The sequence below is a fragment of the Vipera ursinii genome (assembly GCF_947247035.1).
Source record: "Vipera ursinii genome assembly, chromosome: 2".
NCBI classification, from domain to species: Eukaryota; Metazoa; Chordata; class Lepidosauria; order Squamata; family Viperidae; genus Vipera; species Vipera ursinii.
Window position 1 is genome coordinate 134,414,416 of NC_139513.1, and position 22,832 is coordinate 134,437,247.

General features: G+C 44.4%; 1 protein-coding gene and 1 long non-coding RNA gene across 5 annotated transcripts in view; one reads left to right on the plus strand and one right to left on the minus strand.

The window, feature by feature from the left end:
- Positions 1-6,344, minus strand: part of CEP112 (centrosomal protein 112) — a gene marked incomplete at its 3' end in the record, with an annotated part of 302,148 nt that extends 295,804 nt beyond the window's left edge. For all 4 annotated transcript variants that reach the window (XM_083355444.1, XM_083355442.1, XM_083355443.1 and 1 more), the window contains exons 1-2: positions 6,028-6,344; positions 980-1,124 (exon numbers count right to left, since the gene is read on the minus strand). In XM_083355444.1, coding sequence (XP_083211570.1) covers positions 980-1,079 — 100 coding nt within the window. In that variant the 5' untranslated portion in view covers positions 1,080-1,124; positions 6,028-6,344. The remainder of the gene's footprint in view (positions 1-979; positions 1,125-6,027) is intronic.
- A 53-nt stretch (positions 6,345-6,397) lies between these two features.
- Positions 6,398-11,872, plus strand: LOC310636020. The gene is made up of 2 exons (XR_014491589.1): positions 6,398-6,682; positions 11,797-11,872. It is a non-coding gene; the product is annotated as an uncharacterized lncRNA (long non-coding RNA).
- The last annotated feature ends 10,960 nt before the right edge of the window (positions 11,873-22,832 follow it).

The window sequence follows — 22,832 nt, forward strand, 5'->3', positions numbered from 1 at the left end:
ACAACCCTGTTATTACTTCACATTACAATCACATTCAGCAACTAGTTTACTTGATTAGAAGTGGCATAATTTCTTCTATATTTATTTTGAGACTAGACAAATACATTCTAAAATCTCACTGGCGCTACCCCAAATTGACAAACTAAATCATTGCTACTGAAATTAAAATTAAATTGAAGTTAACTTTCTCATAATTTCTTTTCCTCGTAGAGTACTAACCTGGCAGTGGAGTTATTCTATTCTGTCTCCCATTTACTCAGTACCAGCCAATTATGGACAATGAAAAAATTATTGAACAATAACATTATATGAAAATATAGTGAAAAATGAAGCTTGTTTTTCTTTACCAAAATTTTTCCTCTACCAATAATTTTTTTAATTTAAATATCACAGGCAATCTCTTAGTAGAATTTGAATACTTTACAGTATTGTAGTACTAGAACAGTTCAGTTACATCAGGTTCTTGCCAAAGCAAAGGGCATCATGGCAATTATCTTGGTTCCTCTCTCTTTCCAGGAGATACGATTAGTACTGTCTGTAGTATTGGCTCTACAAACCTTTCCTTTTTTTCCTACAATGGCAGAAAATCTCTATCTACTTTGAACAGTTTTCAGAGATACCTATGTGGACATCCCAAGATTAAAAGGAATATATTTGTGTGTGTACACAAGCATATACTCATACACTTATTTCACCTTCACTAAAACACTGGACCTCTCTCCATACCTGGAGCCTACATCACATCACCACAGAAAATATTTTCTAAATTATCAATGAAACACTGAATTCTATGTATCTCAAAAACATTTTTGTGTTTTGCACTGAAAATATAAAGGAAAAATTGTATATGCTAGCATGTAAGTTTCTTCCAAATCATGTATTCCAGTAATTTTAAAAGTTAAATATTATTACTTACTTTACTTAGTTATGCTTTTATATAATGGAAAAGGTGAAATGCACCAATTGTCTAATTATTTACCTGATTTATGAGGTAGTTTTAACACATAAGACTTCATATCCACAACATAATGGTCAAATTCTGAATCCAATTTCTCCCATGCTTCTTCTTCACTGGTCATTGTGCTCAGTCAATAAACTATGTACAGATGTGTTATCCAAGATCACTGAAAAAATGTTCAAAAGACAGGACCATATTATATCAAAAATATAGAATGCTATCATTGTATCCATAACTTAAAAAGGGCATCAAACATCACACAAAATATTTCTCCTCAGGAAATAAATACTTTTTGCCCTCCTCCCTTTATACCTTTCAGAATAGGGAGAGAGAAAAGGAGGGATACAGAAAATACAGTGAATCCATCAGCAATATACCCTTAGTTGGTCAGCAGATACTAAGCATGGCTGACAGTACAAACACCATAAATGTTTAATCCAGAATTACTTCGTATTTTCAATACAGCAAAAATCATAAAATATAGCATTCACAAATTAAAAGATAAGTCATCTCTCCTAAAAGGAAGCACTCAAAATTTATCCCATCTTGAATTTTAATGACGCTGAAAATTAAAATTATACACAAAATGAAAGCTGTTATATCTTTCCAGTGTTTATCTTAGCAGCGACGACGTTTTTCCCAACTACCTTATTTTATGAATAAGTTCAAAAATATACAGTGAAGCATTAAATAGCATTCAATCAAAAATCATCAATAGTCCAAAGATCACTGCCTTGGATATTTATAAGAAGTTTTAGAGTTCCCACTCTAAAGCAAAGCGAAAGGGAAGTTATAGGACCATCCAAAACACCGAGGCTCTGAATGGCCATTTCAAGTAGCTGTATTTTTTATGTACCAAAATTACAGAGAGGTACATAGAGCAGAGTTGCTTTTTGCTTAGCATTTTTGTTGAGAGCTGGTCAAAAATTCAAGTCTGTTGCTTGAATTTGAATTTCACCTAGCCTACATAAAAGTTGCAAAGCATTTTTTTACTTTTTATTGTATATGTTTTATTTTTTATTAAGTATTTTCCTGGGCTATGTTTTGGTAGACTGGGTGGCAGGTATCAGTAAGCACACAACTGACAACTTCTAGGATATAAAAAAGAGGAATGGGGTTAGCTATAAGCTCCATTGTTTTCTATGACCCAAATAGTTTAAAACTTTAACTGTTCTCCTAGAACTTACAATTGAGGTATTTTGCATTTGGCTACATCACAAATAATAGAAATCTTTGAGTACGGAAAATTTAGTATTTTAATATGTATGCAGCATTTAGTATTATGAGCACACACTAAGGCAATAATGATAAGGAATATTGTTATATCTAACTGTTGTCATTACAGATAGTCTTCGATTTATCACAATTGAGCCCAAAGTTTCTACTGCTAAGCAAGACAGTTAAGTGATTTTTGCCCCATCTTGCCACAGTTAAGTGAATCACTGTAGTTGTTAAATTATAACAAGTTTAAGTAAAACTGACTTCCCCATTGGTTTTGCTTGTCAGAAGAGCACAAAAGTTGAACCTATCTGGACGGAGATGCCCTACGCACAGTCACTCATGCGCTCGTGACCACCCAGATAGACTACTGCAATGCTCTCTACATAGGGCTGCCCTTGAGGACCACACGGAGGCTTCAGCTGGTGCAGAATGCAGCCGTGCGAGTTGTGATGGGAGTCTCCCGATACTCCCGTGTAACACCTCTTCTCCGCGAGCTGCATTGGCTTCCAGTTGCCCTCTGTGTGAGATTCAAGGTGCTGGTGATGACCTATAAAGCCCTAAATGGCATGAGTCCGAATTATCTCAGGGAGCACCCGCTGCCAACATCAACTTCCCATCTTCCTGTGCGCTCCCACAGGGAGGGCCTCCTCAGGGTCCCGCCGGTCAGGGAATGCCGGCGGGTTTATAGTTTATAGTTTATAGTTTTATTTAATTTATATACCGCCCTTCTCCTTGGTGGGGACTCAGGGCGGTTCACAGGGCATATATAAAAAAGACAATACAAAAATTAAAAAAAAGATTAAACCCATGCCCAGTTAAAAACAGTGAACAAGTCTAAAACAACTATTAAAACCCATCCCCATCAGGCCAGACCAGCTATTTCGAATAGGTGGGTCTTCAGGTCACGACGGAAAGTTCGGAGGTCTGGTGCCATCCGGAGCTCCACCGGCAGTTGGTTCCATAATGCCGGAGCGCCCACAGAGAAGGCTCTCCCCCTGGGGGTCACCAGTCGGCATTCCCTGACTGGCGGCACCCTGAGGAGGCCCTCTCTGTGGGAACGCACAGGGCGGAGGGGAGTTGACGCCGGCAGCAGGTGGTCCCTGAGGTATCCCGGACCCATGCCATGTAGGGACTTAAAGATCGTTACCAAAACCTTGAACCTCACCCGAAAGACAACTGGTAACCAATGCAGCTCGCGGAGCAAAGGTGTAACATGGGAGTACCGGGAAACTCCCAGGACAACTCTCGCGGCCGCATTCTGTACCAGTTGGAGCCTCCGAGTGGTCTTCAAGGGAAGCCCCATGTAGAGAGCATTACAGTAGTCAAGGCGAGAGGTCACGAGCACATGAGTGACCGTACACAGGGCATCCCGGTTCAGATAGGGCCGCAACTGGCGCACCAGGCGAACCTGGGCGAAAGCCCCCCTAGTCACGGCCACTATATGATCTTCCAGGGTAAGCCGTGAATCTAGGAGGACTCCCAAGTTGCGAGCCCTATCCACGGGGGGTAAGAGCTCACCCCCCATAGAAAGAGATGGAACATTTTGAATGTCCCGGGATGCCGGAATGTACAGCCACTCAGTCTTGTCAGGGTTGAGTTGAAGTCTGTTCCTCCCCATCCAGACCCGAACCGCCTCCAGGCAACGGGACATCACAGCGAGGGCATCACTGGGGTGGTTTGGGGTCGAAAAGAAAAGTTGGGTATCATCGGCATACTGATGATACCCAACTCCAAAACCACGAATGATCTCACCCAGCGGTTTCATATAGATGTTGAACAGGAGAGGCGAGAGAACCGACCCCTGAGGAACTCCACAAACGAGAGACCTAGGGGCCGATCTCTGCCCCCCTGCCAACACCGACTGCGTGCGTCCCAGGAGATAGGAGGAGAACCACTGAAGAACTGTGCCTCCCACTCCCAATCCCCTGAGACGCCGCAGCAAGATACCATGGTCGATGGTATCGAAAGCCGCCGAGAGGTCTAATAGGACTAGGACAGAGGAATATCCCCTATCCCGAGCCCTCCAGAGATCATTCACCAGAGCGACCAATGCCGTCTCCGTGCTGTACCCAGGCCTGAAACCCGATTGGTAGGGGTCCAGATAATCTGCTTCATCCAGGACCAGAGGGAGCTGATGCGCCACCACACTCTCGACAACCTTCGCAAGAAAGCGAAGGTTGGAGATTGGACGAAAGTTGTTCAAAACAGCTGGGTCCAAGGCAGGCTTCTTGAGGAGAGGTCTCACCACCGCCTCCTTCAAGACGGTGGGGAAATAACCCTCACTCAAAGAAGCAGATATAACCGCCTGGAGCCAGCCTCGTGTCCTCTCCCTAGCTGCATAAACCAGCCAGGAAGGGCACGGGTCCAACAAACATGTGGAGTGATGCCCAGGGGGAGGGCGTTCTCTGTGGGCGCGCCTGCCCTATGGAATCAATTGCCGGTGGAACTCCGGATCACCCTCGACCTTTGTTCCTTTCGCCGGGACCTAAAAACCTGGCTTTTTGAGTTAGCTGGCCTGGACTGAGGGGTTTTAAGGTTTTTAAATTCTAATTTTAAATTTTGGGGCTATTGATTTAATTTTATTTTAATTTTTATATTGTATTGTTTTATTAAATAAATAAATAAATAAATAAATAAATAAATAAATAAATAAATAAATAAATAAATATGACCCCAGGACATGCAACCATCATAAATACATGCCAGTTGCCAAGCGTCTGAATTTTGATCATGTGATCACAGGGATTCTGCAACTGTTATAAATGTGAAAATGTGAGTCATTTTTTTCACTTTCTTTGAATAGTCACTAAATGAATGGTTGTAAGTTGAGGACTACTTGTATTAAATGCAGGAAATTAATTCACACTGTTACATTAAGATATTTTTGTGATGGTCTTCAGGTCCCCCACAGAACAGAACCTGAAGACGATTACAAAAATATCTAGATGTAACAAAAGAAGTACTCACAAACTCATGAAAATTTTCTCTTTGGACCATTCCAGAGAATTTGCTTTCAGCAGTCCAATCAAAATATCACGAGTCTGTGTTACCTACAACACTTTCAAACACACTTCAATAGTATGTCAATTTTATTTTAATTATTAAATCATCTCAAAAACCAAGGAAATAATTACCAGTCATTCCCAATCTGTAGTGAAACGAGCATAGAAAAACGTGATCACAACCCCACAAATTACTAGTGCAATCTTAAACACAATTAATCCTAATTCATAAGGAGCTTCTTTCTCAGTATAAATATGTATAATAGTTGTTTAGCTTTTCCAATCAGAGGGGGAGAAGCCACTGTTTCCAGCAAACACGCTACAACTAACCAGTAAGGGATCCTCTTAGATCAGGGGTCTTCAAACTTGGCCCTTTTATGACTTGTGGACTTCAACTCCCAGAATTCCTCAGCCAGCAAAGCTGGCTGAGGAATTCTGGGAGTTGAAGTCCACAAGTCATAAAAGGGCCAAGTTTGAAGACCCCTGTCTTAGATCTATGAAAATGCACTTAAGGTAACCCTTTTTAGTGCTGAATTACTTCATGCTCACTCAAAAGTTTGTACCTCTAGCTGGGTTTGCACCACAGTCTCACCCACGACTCAGTCAATCAGAATGTGTGCGTGTGCGCGTTCACAACCCACTGAACCACACACAGTTCCAATTCGCGTAGGCTGAAATGTGCGCGGCTAATTTTTGTGGTTCGGTCCGTCAAATCCCTCGGAGCCACGAAGTCCGCGGGCGGGATAGCAACGCCGAACCTCCGTCCCGTGCGCATTTCCTCACCCGGGAAACCTGCAAACCTCTGGCTCTTCCCCCCACCTTCCTGACCAATGTAGCCCCGTTTACCTCACGCGGTCCACGAGGTCGGAGGCTTTGGGCACCAGCTGCCCACGGGGGGAAGGAACGAGCACCAAGCCTTCTTCACCCAAGGATGCAATGGCCAAGAGGTCTAAAGAGCGGGACGGAAGAGGGGAGCCGAACTTGTCTCGGAGCCTCCCGAACCCTCGGGCTACGCCTCCTCCTCCTCCTCCCGCTGCGAGGGGGATACATGAGACTGGGGAAAGCCCCGCGCCTCCGAAGGCTGCGCTTCAGGCCTGAACAGGAAATCCAGGAGGGACGCAACCGCTGCTAGGAGCCCATCCAAGCGCAGCCAACGGCTCGCGCCCAACTCTCTCTCTCTCTCTCTCTCTCTCTCTCTATCTATCTATCAGCGAGGAAGTGGCGAGCAGACCCAAATGATTTCCGCTTCCGGTGAAAAGCTTGGCGGGCGGTTGCCACGCAACGCGGAGTTTCTGACTCTTCCGGGAACGTTAGAATTCGGGTGTTGGAGGGGCGGACTTGGAGGTCAAAAAAGCTGATGGGGTTATTTTTACTGGAGGGGGGGGGAAAGGAAGAAAGCAAAGCGGAGGAAAGCGGCTGCCTTCTGGAAATAAAGACAAAAGCTCGGGTTTGGGCTCATCTCCCCCCCCCTTAGTGTAGATGAGGCTCTGGGGCTTTGCAGGTAAGTACAAGTAAGTACTTCAGGACGCGGTGGCTCAGTGGGTTAGGACGCTGAGCTTGTTGTCGATCAGAAGGTTGGCAGTTTGGCGGGTCGAATCCCGAGTGCCGCGTAGCAGAGTGAGCGCCTGTTACTCGTCCCAGCTTCTGCCAACCTAGCAGTTCGAAAGCACGTAAAAATGCAAGTAGAAAAATAGGGACCACTATGGTGGGAAGGTAACAGCGTTCCGTGCGCCTTTGGCGTCTAGTCATGCCGGCCACATGACCACGGAGATGTCCTCGGACAAGCGCTGGCTCTTCGGCTTTGAAACGGAGATGAGCACCGGCCCCTAGTGTAGGAATCGACTAGCACGCATGTGCGGGGGAACCTTTACCTTTACCTTACCTTACAAGTAGTCCTCGACTTACGACCACAATTGTGCCCAAAATGTATGTTGCTAAGTGAGAAATGTGTTAAGTGAGTTTTGCCCCATTGTACGATTTTTCTTGCCACGTTTCTTAGGTGAAGCCCTGCAGTTGTTAAATCAGTAACACGGTTGTTGAGGGAACCTTGGCTTCCCCATTGACTTGGCTTGTCAGAAGGTCGCAAAAGGGGGTCACATGACCGTAGAACACGGCAACGGTCGTAAATGTGAGCCAGTTGCCAAGCCTTCTAATCGTGATCGTGGGGATGCTGTGACAGTTGAAAATGGTCATAAATCACTTTTATCATTGCCATTGTAACTTCAATCAATCACTAAATGAACTGTTGTAAGTCAATGACTATCTGTATAATTTTTTATAAGGTGGTGGATTCTGGTTTTAGTATCCTCCAGGAGTGTCAGGAATGGTGAAAGGACTGGCAGCTTCAACCATGTGTTTGCACCAGTATGGATGCACCCTTTTCGGATGTGGATGCAGCTTCAGGGAAACTTAGGATCTTCTGTCTTGGCTTCCTGCATTAAAAATAAAGAAACAGCCTTAAAAGAGAAGGAGAAAAGCTTCATTGCCCAAGTCAAAGGATGTGTTGCAGCAACAACATTAATTAATGGGCTTAATCCATTCCCTACAATAAATTTTGTTGTTGTTAGTTGCAAAGTCATGTCTGACCCATCGCGACCCCATGGACAACGTTCCTCCAGGCCTTCCTGTCCTCTACCATCTTCTGGAGTCCATTTAAGCTCATGCCTACTGCTTCAGTGACTCCATCCAACCACCTCATTCTCTGTCGTCCCCTTCTTCTATTGCCCTCAATCTTTCCCAGCATTAGGCTCTTCTCCAGTGAGTCCTTCCTTCTCATTAGGTGGCCAAAGTATTTGAGTTTCAACTTCGGGATTTGGCCTTCTAAAAAGCTGTCAGGGTTGATCTCCTCTAGGACTGACCGGTTTGATCCCCTTGAAGTCCAAGGGACTCGCAGGAATCTTCTCCAGCACCATAGTTCAAAGGCCTCAATTCTTTGGCGCTCAGCCTTTCTTATGCTCCAGCTTCCACAGCCATACATTGCAACTGGGAAGACCATAGCCTTGACTATATGCACTTTTGTTGGCAGGGTGATGTCTCGGCTTTTTAGTGTGCTGTATAGATTTGCCATGGCTTTCCTCCCCAGGAGCAAGCGTCTTTTAATTGCTTGGCTGCAGTCCCCGTCTGTGGTGACCTTGGAGCCCAGGAAAATAACATCTGTCACTACCTCCATTTCTTCCCCATCTATTTGCCAGGAATTGAGAGGGCCAGATGCCATGATCTTGGTTTTCTTAACATTAAGTTTTAAGCCAACTTTTGCACTCTCCTTCACCCGCAACAAGAGGCTCTTTAGTTCCTCTTCACTTTCTGCCTTTAGACTGGTATTGTCTGCATATCTTAGGTTGTTGATATTTCTCCTGGCAATCTTCATTCCAACTTTTGATTCATCTAGCCCTGCCTTTCTCATGATGTGCTCTGCATATAAATTAAATAGACAGGGCGACAGTATACAGCCTTGCCAGACTCCTTTCCCAATTTTGAACCAATCGGTGGTTCCGTGTCCAGTTCTCACTGTTGCTTCTTGACCCGCATATAGGTTTCTCAAGAGACAAATAAGATGGTCTGGTACGCCCATCTCTTTAAGAACTTGCCACAGTTTGTTATGATACACACAATCAAATGCTTTAGCATAGTCAATGAAGCAGAAGTAGATGTTTTTCTGGAACTCCCTAACTTTCTCCATGATCCAGCATATGTTGGCAATTTAATCTCTAGTTCCTCTGCCTCTTCGAAATCCTGCCTGTACTTCTGGTAGTTCTCGATCCACATACTGCTGGAGTCTAGCTTGTAGGATTTTAAGCATAACTTTACTAGCATATGAAATGAGTGCAATGGTGCAATTGTTTGAACATTCTTTGGCACTGCCTTTCTTTGGAATTGGAATGTAAACTGATCTTTTTCAATCCCATGACCACTGTTGAGTTTTCCAAATTTGCTGGCAAATTGAGTGTAGGTTTTACTGCATCGTCTTTTTAATAGCTCAGCTGGAATACTGTCACCTCCACTAGCTTTGTTGTTGCTCAGCTTTCCTAAGGCCCACTTCACTTCACTTCACATTCTAGGATGTCTGGCTCAAGGTCAGAGACCACCTAATCATGGTTATCAGGGACGTTAAGTTTGTTCTTGTATAGCTCTTTTGTGTAATTTTGTCACCTCTTCTTAATCTCTTCTGCCTATGTTAAGTCCCTGCCATTTTGGTCCTTTATCATGCCCATTTTTGCATGAAATGTTCCCTTCATCTCTCCAATTTTCTTGAAAAGATTTCTGGTCCTCCCTATTCTATTGTTTTCTTCTATTTCTTTGCACTGTTCATTTAAGAAGGCATTCTTATCTCTTCTAGCTATTCTCTGGAATTCTGCATTCAATTGGCTGTATCTTTCTTTTTCTCCCTTACCTTTCGCTTCCCTCCTTTCCTCAGCTATTTGCAAAGCTTCCTCAGACAGCCATTTTGCTTTCTTGCATTTCTCTTTCTTTGGGATGGCTTTAGTTGCTACCTCTTGTACAATGTTGCGAACCTCTGTCCATAGTTCTTCAGGCACTCTGTCTATCAGACCTAATTCCTTAAATCTATTTGTCACCTCTACTGTGTATTTATTAGGGATATGATTTAGTTCATATTTGAGTGGCCTAGTGCTTTTCCCTACTTTCTTCAGTTTAAGCCTAAACTTTGCAACAAGAAGCTCATGGTTTGAGCCACAGCCAGCTCCTGGTCTTGTTTTTATGACTGTATAAAGCTTCTCCATCTTTGGCTGCAGAGCATATAGTCAATCTGATTTCTGTGTTGACCATCTGGTGATGTCCATGTGTAGAGACGTCTCTTGGGTTGTTGAAAAAGAGTGTTTGCTATAACCATCGTATTCTCTTGACAAAATTCTGTCAGCCTATGCCCTGCTTTATTTTGTACTCCAAGGCCAAACTTGCCTGTTATTCCGGTTATCTTTTGGCTTCCTACTTTAGCATTCCAATCCCCCATGGTGATAAGGACATCGTTTTTCAGTGTTAGTTCTATAAGATGCTGTAGGGCATCATATACTGTAGAACCGGTCAATTTCATCCTCTTCAGCACCGGTGGTTGGGGCATAGACTTGGACTACTGTGATATTGAATGGTTTGCCTTGGATTCGAACTGAGATCATTCTGTCATTTTGGGGATTGTATCCCAGTATTGCTTTTCCTACTCTTTTATTGACTATGAAGGCTACTCCATCTCTTCTGAGGGATTCTTGCCCGCAGTAGTATACCTGATGGTCATCTGAATTAAATTCACCCATTCCTGTCCATTTTAGTTCTCTGATACCTAAGATGTCGATGTTCAGTCTTGTCATCTCTTGTTTGACCACGTCCAGCTTTCCTTGATTCATGGATCTTACATTCCAGGTTCCTATGGAGAAAAAATCTTTACAGCATCGGACTTTCCTTTCACCACCAGACACATCCACAGCTGAGCGTCCTTTCGGCTTTGGCCCAGTCGCTTCATTCTTTCTGGCGCTACTAGTACTAGCCCTCTGCTCTTCTCCAGTAGCATATTGGACGCCTTCCGACCTGAGGGGCTCATCTTCCAGCGTCATATCGTTTTGCCTTTTGGTGCTGTCCATAGGGTTTTCACGGCAAAGATACTGGAGTGGGTTTCCATTTCCTTCTCCACTGGATCACCTTTTGTCAGAACTCTCTGCTATGACCTGTCCGTCTTGGGTGGCCCTGCTTCATTGACTTACGCAAGCCCCTTCGCCACAACAAGGCAGTAATCCATGAAGGGATACAATAAATTACAAGTGGAAATAAGCTTTTTAGTGAACACTTCTGCTCACCTCAGAATCTATTGCCTGCATTGGCTCTAATCTACATCTTTTAGTTTAACTGGATTTTGTGTCTTCTGTGCTCTTTTGCATTACAGTGATTTGTCCTTCATTGGGGTTTTTTTTTGGGGGGGAGAGGGGAGATTGAAGGACATAAAATATTGAATAAAATGGGTTTAAAATGGAGGAAAAGGTAAAATACTTTGGTATCACCAATGAATACAAATTATATGTATTTCAAAACTATTGTGTTAAACAAGGAACAAGAGTTAAACAAGATGTATTAAGGTGGGAGAAAATGAAGCTGTCATTACTATGTATGTATGCATGTATTTATAGCCTGCCTTTATTACTTTGATAAATAATGCGGAGCTGACATTACTAATATTCCCTTCTCCTATTTTCCCCACAACAACAACCCTGTGAGGTGGGTTGGACTGAGAGTCACTAACCCGAATTCACCCTGCTGCTTTTCATGTGTGTGGGGTTGGGGGGGGACTAGAACACAGTCTGCTGGTTTTTAAGCCAACACCTTATGTATTATTCCTAAATCCTAATTACTAAGGCTGCCTATGGCTTTGCTTTCATTTACTATATTGTTTACTGTAGTATCTTCCTGACTTCTAGTTTCTACCTCATTTTATATGATTTGTTCAGAGTTTTAGAACCAGCATTTTGTGGTCTTGAAACAACTATCCTGGTCCTGGACTTCCTTGAACTGTTTGTGGTCCCTGCAATGTCCTCCGCTGATCCTGCACTTCTTATTACACCCACTGTTTCTTTGGGACATCTCAGTTGCTGTCTTTTTCCTTGTTTTCCACAGCACTGCATTATTGAACAAACCTGCCCATTGGAAGCTTGGACTTGAGGAAGGAAAAATAAAAGGGTCGTCTGCCTGATTATGTTTCACCTTTGTGTAAACATTTAAAACTGTTGCTACCTTTTAAAGAGAAAGTTAAAGACATCGTTCCATATGTATGGCTGGCCTGGTTCAATCACTATTTAACTAGAGGTGTATACTTGGAATCAACAAAGTGAGGTAGATACTGTACTTTGAGGATACAGGTTAATATAGGAAAATTCAAGTGGTAGTATCAGAAATAGACTTCTCACTACATGGCTGAATAGGTGGTTTAGACATCCAGCTATATGTAGGTTATTCAGTAAGCCATAATTAAGGAAACCATGGGTTAGGTGATATATAACCTCAGCCTTATGTCTTTCCCTGATGTTATTTATAAATGTTAACATCACTTTCTAGCTAATATTACTATACTACTGTCTTTCTTTGAGCTATATGTTAGGGAATATTGGCATATATTTAATATTTCGTAGTATCACATCTTGACTTAAAATTGAGTCTTATTGAATTCATACATCAAGCTACAATGTGGTTTAGATTTGGCTTAATGCAACTTGTGAAATCAGCCAATTGGCATAATTCTCCTTATTAATGAAGTCAACTGACCCTCCTTTGTCAGCTTGTTTGAGTATGAAGTCATTGTTATTTTTGAGGCTTTGGATAGCATCTCTCACCTTCAGATGGCAAAACAAAGTGGATGTTTGGACTTTGGTACTGCGTTTCCCCAAAAGTAAGACCTACCCTGAAAATAAAACCTACCTGATTTTTGGAGTGGGCCTAATATAAGCTCTACCCCAAAAATAAGCCCTAGTTTTGGGGCAAGATGCACAACTAAAAATCAGGCTAGGATGGGGGAGAGGGGGAGCTGCCCCACATGGCCCACACCCACTTACGGTTGCAGCCAGGCCTCCCATGAATTGACACCTGCCTCACCAGCCACTTCTGCGGCACCCACCCCCAGCCTGCATTTTGCCATCAGAGGCCTTCAGGAAATGCCTCTCCAGCTGAGAAGGGAGCTCCGGATTCCCCCCCGGCCTGGATTTTGCCGTCAGAGGCCTTCCAGAAAGGCCTCTGCAGCCAAGAACCAAGCTCCAGATTCAATCCATTAGCTCAGTGCTTGACTGTAGAGGCCTTTCCGGAAAGCCTCTGTTGGCGAAATGCAGGCTGGGGGTGCTATGCACATCAATCCGGAGCTCCATTCTCAGCTGCAGAGGCATTTCCCTCAGCCGCAGAAGAAGTGGGCCAGGCACGGATGGCTTGACTGCGGCCTATTATAAAAATTTACAATTTGAGATGATAAAGCCGTTAAAGGAACTGTTTCAGACAATTCAGAGGGGGGGAAAGGTGCCACCGTCTTGGAAGACAGCTTTTATCTCTTTGATTCCGAAGGAAGACCAGGATGCTACTCAAGTTAAAAATTACAGACCGATATCGCTTTTAAATACAGATTATAAGATATTTGCTAAGGTTTTGGCTAATAGACTGATGAGGGTTCTGCAACAGGTGATTCATGGGGATCAAACGGGGTTTATTAGTGGTAGGCAAATGAAAAATAATGTGAGACATATAGTTGATGTGTTAGAGTTTTTGGAAAGGCACAACCAGATCTCTGCAGCGCTAATCTTTTTAGATGCTGAAAAGGCTTTTGATCAATTGAATTGGCAATTTTTGTTGAAAGTTTTAGATAAAATGGATTTTGGGGAAAATTTTTTACAGCCGATTAGGGCATTATATCAAAAACAAACTGCCCGAATCATAGTTAGCAATAGCCTGACAGCAGCATGTAATATTGAGAAGGGCACAAGGCAAGGGTGTCCGTTATCGCCCTTGTTATTTGTGTTAACATTAGAGATATTATTGGTTAAGATTCGGAACTCGGAAAAAATTAAGGGGATACAAGTTGGAGATCAGGACTATAGATTGAGAGCATTTGCAGATGATCTGGTTGTTACAGTGACCCAGACAGAGAACTCTGTTGTGGACCTGATGGAGATAATAACACAATATGGGAAGGTTTCTGGATTTAAAGTAAATACACAGAAAACTAAAATTTTGGCTAGAAATATGACAGTTTCACAGAAGGCTTTCTTAGAAGGATTAACTGGATTTGAGATTGTTAAAAGGGTTAAATATCTGGGGGTGATTTTGTCGCCCTCTAATACAAAGCTATATAAAAATAATTATGAAAAACTATGGGGGAAAATTCAAAAAGAATTGGAGAGTTGGCAAAAATTGCAATTGTCTTTGTTGGGACGGATTGCAGCAGTGAAAATGAATGTCCTGCCCAAATTTTTATTTTTATTTCAAATGATACCGATTCTTAAGAAAGACTCTAACTTGGAGGAATGGCAGCGTGGTATCAATAAATTTGTGTGGGCAGGGAAAAAGCCACGAGTTAAACTTAAGATTATGCAGGATACTCGTGAGAGAGGTGGCCTTAAATTGCCTAATTTTAAATTATACTATGAAGCTGCTGCATTAGTAGGAATAAGCGATTGGATTAACTTGACGCAACTGAGGTTATTAAATCTTGAGGGCCATGATTTGTTGTTTGGCTGGCATGCATATTTGTTGTATGATAAGAAGGTAGATACTGTGTTTAGGATGCATATTTTAAGACAGGCATTGCTGAGAGTTTGGAAGAAGTATAGACATAAGTTAAGCAGCAAGATACCATTGTGGGCAATTCCAAAACACGCAATAGAAAATATACATGCTGGTTTCAAACATGATGTGACTACGTACAAGGAAATTTTAAGCCTGGAAAGGAATGTTTGGTGTTTGAAATCATATAGCCTCTTGCGAGAAGAGAAGGTTGTTCAAACTTGGTTTCAATATATTCAATTACGGGCCAGGTGGAAAGAAGACCAGAAAAATGGATTTACAATGTCTGATGAAAATTTGATAAAGCAGATTAGAAATCAGGGACCAGCACATATTAAACGGATATATCTTGCATTGATAGAGATTGACTCGGAAACAGAGCTTGTAAAGGATTGTATGATAAAATGGGCCCAAAACATCCAGGAAGTTATTACAATGGACACGTGGGAAAAGATTTGGGTGAGGAACGTAAAATTTACCCAAGCTCAAAATCTAAGAGAGAACTTTTACAAAATGTTTTATAGATGGCATTTAGATCCTAAAAAGCTTGCAAGTATGTATCCGAATTATCAGCCTAAATGTTGGAGGTGTGGTGATGAAGATGCAACATATTTTCACATATGGTGGACATGTAAGAAGGTTAAGGCTTTTTGGATAAAAGTCTGGTGGAATATGCAGAAGATTTTTAAACAGAGGATAAAGTTTTGTCCGCAACTTTTTTTGTTGGGAATAATTGCAGACGTTACAGTTGTGGACACCAAGCTGATGTTGAACTTAATCACGGCGGCAAGACTTTTGATAGGCCAATATTGGAAGAAAGAGGAACTGCCGACCATAGAAGAGTGGACTTTAAAGGTTTCCGACCTGGCAGAGATGGCGAAGATTTCGGCCTATTTGAAAGATCATTCGCAAGAACGTTATATTATGGAATGGAGAAAATGGATTGAGTTTATCCAGAACAAGTATAGGGTTAAGAAGTTTTATGTAGCATTCGAATAAGTCTTCTTTTGGTTTTTTTTTCTTTTTTTATTCTAGTTTTTTATATATATTTAATATTGTTAAGGTGTGTCTTATCCTATATAAGCTAGAGAGTGATGGATTTTAGAATTTATAGTTGTTAGTATATGGTTGTTTATGATTGCCTTTTTATATATATATACCTTGTATTTAGCTCTGGGAAGTCGGGGGGGGAGGGGGGGGGGAGGGAGAGGGGGAGGGAGGGAGGTTGGGGGGAGGGAGGGGGGTACTAGGGAGGGGGAAGGGGGGTTTTTTAAAGGAAAACTATTTTAAAACTTTTCAATAAAAAAAAAAAGAAGTGGGCCAGCTGGGTGGGGCTGTCAGTGCTGCTGCCACGAGATGAGACCGTGGAAAAGACACACACACCCTGAAAATAATACCTGGTACTTCTTTTGGAGGCACCCCCCCAAATAAGACCAGGTCTTATTTTCAGAGAAACATGGTATTAAGCATCCTGATACATACCTTGCTCCTCCCCCCCCCCAAGCAGATCCCCTTCCACTGTCCCTGGCTTAATAGTAATCCACATGAGGCTTTCTACTTTCCATGCAACAAGCCAGTCTCCTGCTGGAGCCCTTTCAGGAGTTTTAATGGTTTAAGAGTACTCAGTGACACTTTGCATAGTTGCTTAAAAGGCTGGAGCTATGTAGCTGTATTCGTAAGATCTGAGCTAGCTTAGATTTCAACCCTTCTGACATGATAGACTTCCGATGGCCTAGACCAGGGGTAGGCAACCTTGGCTCTTTTATGACTCGTGGACTTCAACTCCCAGAATTCCTGAGCCAGCTTGGAAACCTCTCCCTTTTCCCTCAGCATGGCTGGCTCAGGAATTCTGGGAGTTGAAGTCCACGAGTCATAAAAGAGCCAAGGTTGCCGACCCCTGGCCTAGACCTTTCTCAGATACTCGTAGGAAATTCATGGGAATGGAGCTAATGAGGTGGTTCAAGAAAAGAAGTCAGGCAGCTGTCCCCCAAAACAAGATCTAAGCACAAGAAAAGAATATATACTGCTCAAAAAATAAAATAAAGGGAACACTTAAACAACACAATGTACTGTATTTAATAGTAGGATGTCTTATTTTCTGTTCCCTTTATTTTTTGAGCAGTATAGTTAGAAAAAGATAAAGTATCTTTAATCTTCACTCTTAAATACACAGAAAGAGACACATATACAAACATGTCGGATTTCTGTCTTAAAAGACAATTCTGCTGGGTCATAAAGACTGCTATGGGGTTCAGAATTTAGCGTGCATGGGATTAAATAGTTTTTAGTGTTATGGCTAAGACAGGCCAAGACAAAGAGATCAGAGGGATGGAAATCTGTGGAGGATTCTGGGCTACTTTGTTGATAAAAAGGGAAGCTTTAAAGAATCCAGTGAAATGCCCAGTTGGTGTTCACACTGCCAGATCTGTATCAATTAGTGAGGTAAATAGAAGATACCGCTATATTTGTTTAGAGCAGGGATAGAGAACCCTGGCTCTTTTATGACTTGTGGACTTCAACTCCCAAAATTCCTGAACCAGCCATGCTGACTCAGGAATTCTGGGAGTTGAAGTGCACAAGTCATAAAAGAGCCAAGGTTGCCTACCCCTGGTCTAGACAAACAGCATATATGAACTTTTTTTATAATGAAGCAGGCAACCACAAACTGATTTTCTGTTTATAATTAGCAATTCTAATCTTAAACTTCTAAAAAGCTGCCAATATGATCCTGGAGAAAATACAGAGTACTTGTTGCAGCCCACAAAAGCTTAAATGACTTAACTCTGGATTATTTTGGGAGATAAAATGACAGAAGAGAATTCCTCTGGGGCAGAGGTCCCCAACCTATGGGCTGCAGCCCACTACCGGGCCGTGGGCTCTTGGCCACCGGGCCGTGTGAGTGGGTGTCCAGTGCACGCGCACATGTCCATGCGCTCACCTTGTGCTGGCGCTAGTGAAGCCATGAGCTGCGTGCTGGTGCTAACCAAGCTGTGAGCCTCTTGCCAGTGCTAGCCAAGCCCCAAGCCGCACACTGGTACTAGCTGAATCGCGTGCCGCTTGCTGGTGCTAGCTGAGCCACAAGCCTCTCCCTGGCGCTAACCGAGCCGCATACCAATGCTAGCTGAGCCACGTGCCACACTAGCAACCCCAGGACACGGGTGGTCTTGTCGATATCATCTGGGAGGAGTTTGATTCTGTGACTCCGGAGGAAGTGGACAGGATCATGGGGAGGCTGAGCACCACCACATGTTTACTGGACCCGTGCCCTTCCTGGCTGGTTTATGCAGCCCGGGAGAGGACACGCAGCTGGTTCCAGGCAGTTATATCGGCTTCTTTGAGTGAGGGTATCTTCCCCGCCGTCTTGAAGGAGGCGGTGGTGAGGCCTCTCCTCAAGAAGCCTGCCTTGGACCCAGCTGTATTGAACAACTTTCGTCCTGTCTCCAACCTTCGCTTTCTTGCGAAGGTTGTTGAGAGTGTGGTGGCGCATCAGCTCCCTCTGGTCCTGGATGAAGCGGATTATCTAGACCCGTACCAATCGGGTTTCAGGCCCGGGCACAGCACGGAGACGGCATTGGTCGCGCTGGTGAATGATCTCTGGAGGGCTCGAGACAGGGGGCATTCCTCTGTCTTAGTCCTATTAGACCTCTCGGCGGCTTTCGATACCATCGACCATGGTATCTTGCTGCGGCGTCTCAGGGGACTGGGAGTGGGAGGCACAGTTTTACAGTGGTTCTCCTCCTATCTCTTGGGACGTTCGCAGTCGGTGTTGGCAGGGGGGCAGAGGTCGACCGCGAGGTCTCTCATTTGTGGAGTTCCTCAGGGGTCGGTCCTCTCGCCTCTCCTGTTCAACATCTACATGAAGCCGCTGGGTGAGATCATTCGTGGCTTTGGAGTTGGGTATCATCAGTATGCTGATGATACCCAACTTTTCTTTTCGACCCCAAACCACCCCAGTGATGCCCTCAACGTGATGTCCCGTTGCCTGGAGGCGGTTCGGGTCTGGATGGGGAGGAACAGACTCCAGCTCAACCCCGACAAGACTGAGTGGCTTTGCATACCTTCATCCCGGGTTTACTCGGACATTCCATCTCTAGCTATGGGGGGTGAATCATTACCCCCCGTAGATAGGGCTCGCAACTTGGGGGTCCTCCTAGATTCACGGCTCACCTTGGAAGATCATATAGGAGCCGTGACTAGGGGGGCCTTCGCACAGGTTCGCCTGGTGCGTCAGTTGCGGCCCTATCTTAGCCGGGATGATCTATGCACAGTCACTCATGCGCTCGTGTCCTCTCGTCTGGACTACTGCAACGCTCTCTACATGGGGTTGCCCTTGAGGACCACTCGGAAGCTCCAACTGGTACAGAATGCAGCCGCGAGAGTGGTGTTGGGAGTCTCCCGATACTCCCACGTTACACCTCTGCTCCGTGAGCTGCATTGGTTGCCAGTTGCCTTCCGGGTGAGATTCAAGGTACTGGTAACGGTATTCAAAGCACTCCATGGCATGGGGCCGGAGTACCTCAGGGAACATCTGCTGCCGGCATCAAGCTCCCTGCGCCCTGTGCGTTCCCACAGAGAGGGCCTCCTCAGGGTGCCACCGATCAGAGAATGTCGATTGGTGGCCCCCAGGGGGAGATCCTTCTCTGTGGGCGCTCCGGAGCTGTGGAATCAGCTACCGGTAGAGCTCCGGACGGCGCCCGATCTTCGCTCCTTTCGTCGCGATCTTAAGACATTTCTGTTTGTACAAGCCGGCCTAGCCTGAGGGGGAGTATTGGGGTTGTTTTATCTCTCGCTTTTTAATTTTTTTGGGGGTTTTTAGCGTTGTATTTATATTGTTCTTAACTAGGGCTATTGTTTAATCCTGTTTTAATGTTTGTATTCGCTATTTTATTCTGCCCTGTGAACCGCCCTGAGTCCTCAGGGAGAAGGGCGGTATATAAGTGTTATTAAATTAAATTAAATTAAATTTTCAGAGTGCACATGCTCACAACCCGATTTGAATGTATGCGTGTGCAGCCACATTTGCATTTGTGCGCATGCATGCATAAAGGTCCCTGTCCCTCCCTTTCCCACCAGGCCGCCAACCAGAAAGGTTGGCTGCCCCTGCTCTGGGGGGGGGAAAAAGAACAAACACATGTAAGAGTTTGTATTAGAGATTTTTTTTTTCTCCACAAGATGGCGGCGCGTCCACACACAGCGGCTCTGAGCTCCCGGTACTGGTGTGTGGTGATTGGACTAATATGTGTATGGATGAATGTTTACAGTGTAGTGCAAGGGGCTAAAATAGCCTACTCACGTATAGAGTTGTTAAACATCGGGCTTGCAAGGCAATCTGAAATTACTAGTGATTGTCAGCAGTCACAAAACATACCGAACTGCATAGCGAGGCCTCCAGCATCTCCATGGATTGTCTTCGGGCTGGGGAGGAGACAACGTAAGCGAAAGAGAAAGGAGCGAAAGCAAAAACGTGGCTGCAGGGCTGGAACTCTGACACGTCTTCGAAGGCAGCCTTTTAGACCAACATTGCCGAGCCTTTTTCTGAGCAATGCCAGATCCCTCGTCCATAAAATTGACGAATTACAGCTGCAGTTAGCAGAAAGCAGGCTTCTTCAGGAATGTTGTGTGATAGTTGTCACGGAGACCTGGCTACATTCAGAGATACCGAATGAAGCTGTGGAGTTGATAAACCGAGTTTTTCACCGCTCTGACAGAGATAAACGCTCCGGGAAGGGTAAAGGAGGAGGACTGTGTGTGTATATACACTGTGAATGGTGTGTTAACAGCAGATTGGTATATACGTATTGCTCCCCAGATGTGGAATTGATGACTGTTATATGTAGGCCTTTCTATCTGCCTAGAGAAATTACTGTGGCAATTATTATAGCTGTTTATATTCCACCTGATGCCAATGTCAACATGGCACTTTCTAAGCTGTATGACGTCATCACCAGGCAGCAGCAAACACCCAGAGGGCGCTCTTGTCGTGGCTGGGGACTTCAATCAAGCTTGTCTGAAGACAGTTCTCCCTAAGTTTGTACAGTATGTGCAAGTTTCCACCAGAGGGAAGAACACTTTGGACCACGTGTATTCCAATCTTAAGCAGGCATACAGAGCTTTTCCTCTTCCTCACCTGGGTACATCTGACCATCTTTCACTCCTGTTGTGCCCAAAGTATGTTCCTCTCAGGAAAAGGACTCAGGCAGTCACAAAAAGGGTCAGAACCTGGCCAGTGGGTGCTCTCAGTCAGTTGCAGGACTGCTTTGAAACCACTGACTGGAGTGTATTTGAAGAACAAGATCTAAATTCATATACAGATGGCGTACTCTCTTATATTAGAACATGCATGGACAGTGTAACAACGGATAAGTGCATTAGAGTTTATGGGAACTGTAAACCCTGGATGACTGCAGAGATACGAACACTCCTGAGAGCCCGGGATTCTGCCTTTAAGGCGGGGGACAGGGACAGATACAGAGAGGCCAGGGCAAATCTCAGAAGAGGCATTAGGATGGCAAAACAACAATACAAACAAAAGGTGGAGAACCATTTAGCGAACAACGATCCGAGGCAAGTATGGCAGGGACTGCAGCACTTAACCAACTATAAGGGCAGCACGAGGAGCATGGCAAACACCAATGCCTTGTCGGCTGCGGAGCTGAATATCTTCTTCGCCCGCTACGAGGTTAAAAGACCAGACCCCGTAGCCTCTGCTGGCCGGCCTTCTGACTCTCAGCCACTCACCCTGTGTGAACACCAAGTGAGAGCTGTATTAAAGGCTGTGAATCCCAGCAAAGCCGCAGGCCCAGATGGGGTGCTGGGGATAGTGGTCAGGAATTGTGCCGATCAATTAGCAGGGGTCCTGACAAGGATTTCTAACATCTCCTTGCAAACGGCATGTGTACCATCATGCTTGAAGGCAGCTACCATTGTCCCAGTCCCCAAGAAAACTGCAGTTGAGTGCCTGAATGACTACAGACCTATTGCATTAACGTCTGTAGTCATGAAATGCTTCGAAAGATTGGTTCTCCAACATCTTAGGACATGCCTCCCACTGGACTTTGATAAACATCAATTTGCCTACAGGGGAAATAGGTCGACAGATGATGCCATAGCTACTGCTTTACACTCTGTAGCAAGTCATCTCGAGAAACCTGGAAGCTACGTCAGGATGCTTTTTGTTGACTACAGCTCGGCTTTTAACACCATTTTGCCGAGCATTCTCATCGAGAAGCTGACTGACTTGAAATTCTCCCCCGCTATCTGCGATTGGATTCAAGACTTTCTTAGGGATCGGGTACAAACAGTGAGGGTCGGGTCTGCTTTGTCCACCCTCCTGAAGCTTTGCACCGGCACGCCACAGGGCTATGTGCTTAGCCCCTACCTGTACTCTTTATACACTTATGATTGTGTATCATCTGACCCATCCACTGCGATAATCAAGTTCGCAGATGATACAACTGTGGTGGGTCTTATTACAGGTGGGGATGAGACAGCATATAGGGCGGAGGTACAAAAACTATCCATATGGTGTAGTAACAACAACTTGCACCTAAACATCAGCAAGACGAAAGAGATGGTGTTAGACTTCCGGAGAAAAAAAGAGGAACCTGCCCCACTTTACATCGGGGAGGACTGTGTAGAGAGAGTTCCCTCCTTTAAATTTCTGGGAGTCTACCTCTGTGAAGATCTGACCTGGAAAGTTAACACAACCCAGGTGGCTAGAAAGGCCCAACAGAGGCTTCACTTTCTTAGGATCTTGCGGAAGAACAGGGTAGAACAACAGCTAATGACCCTCTTTTACCGGTCTACCATAGAGAGCGTCCTCTCATGGTATTGTGGTTTGGTATGCCGGTCTGACAGCCGCGGATAGGAAAGTATTACAGAGGGTAGTGAGCACAGCACAAGACATTGTGGGCTGTTCCCTGACACCACTGGATGACATCGCCAGGGCTCGTTGCCTTGGAAGAGTGAGGAAGATTCTCAGGGATGACTCACCCTGGACGGTATCTCTTTACTCTCCTACCATCTGGTAGGAGATATAGGAATATAGCCAGCCGTACCAACAGGCTGAAGAACAGCTTTTATCCGTGGGCTGTTAGGCTTTTGAATGGGATGTAATCTTATGCAGAGTTGACTTGGGAGGCCGGTGTGTGGTGTAGTTGGTTCACATAGTGTGGTGAGATGGAGGGTTTGTTGTCACTGTGTGTTGGGGGGAGAGAGCACAGGGGGAGGCTCAGCTAATCTCAATGTACACATGTTGTACTTTGACAATAAAGGTTTATTTATTTTATTTATTACATCATGTTTATAAGAGGCAAAAGGCAGTTATTATTTGGCTGCTGTCATATCCACAAATAACCGACAGCCAATTCTGAATATTCTGACTAGGAGGTCCT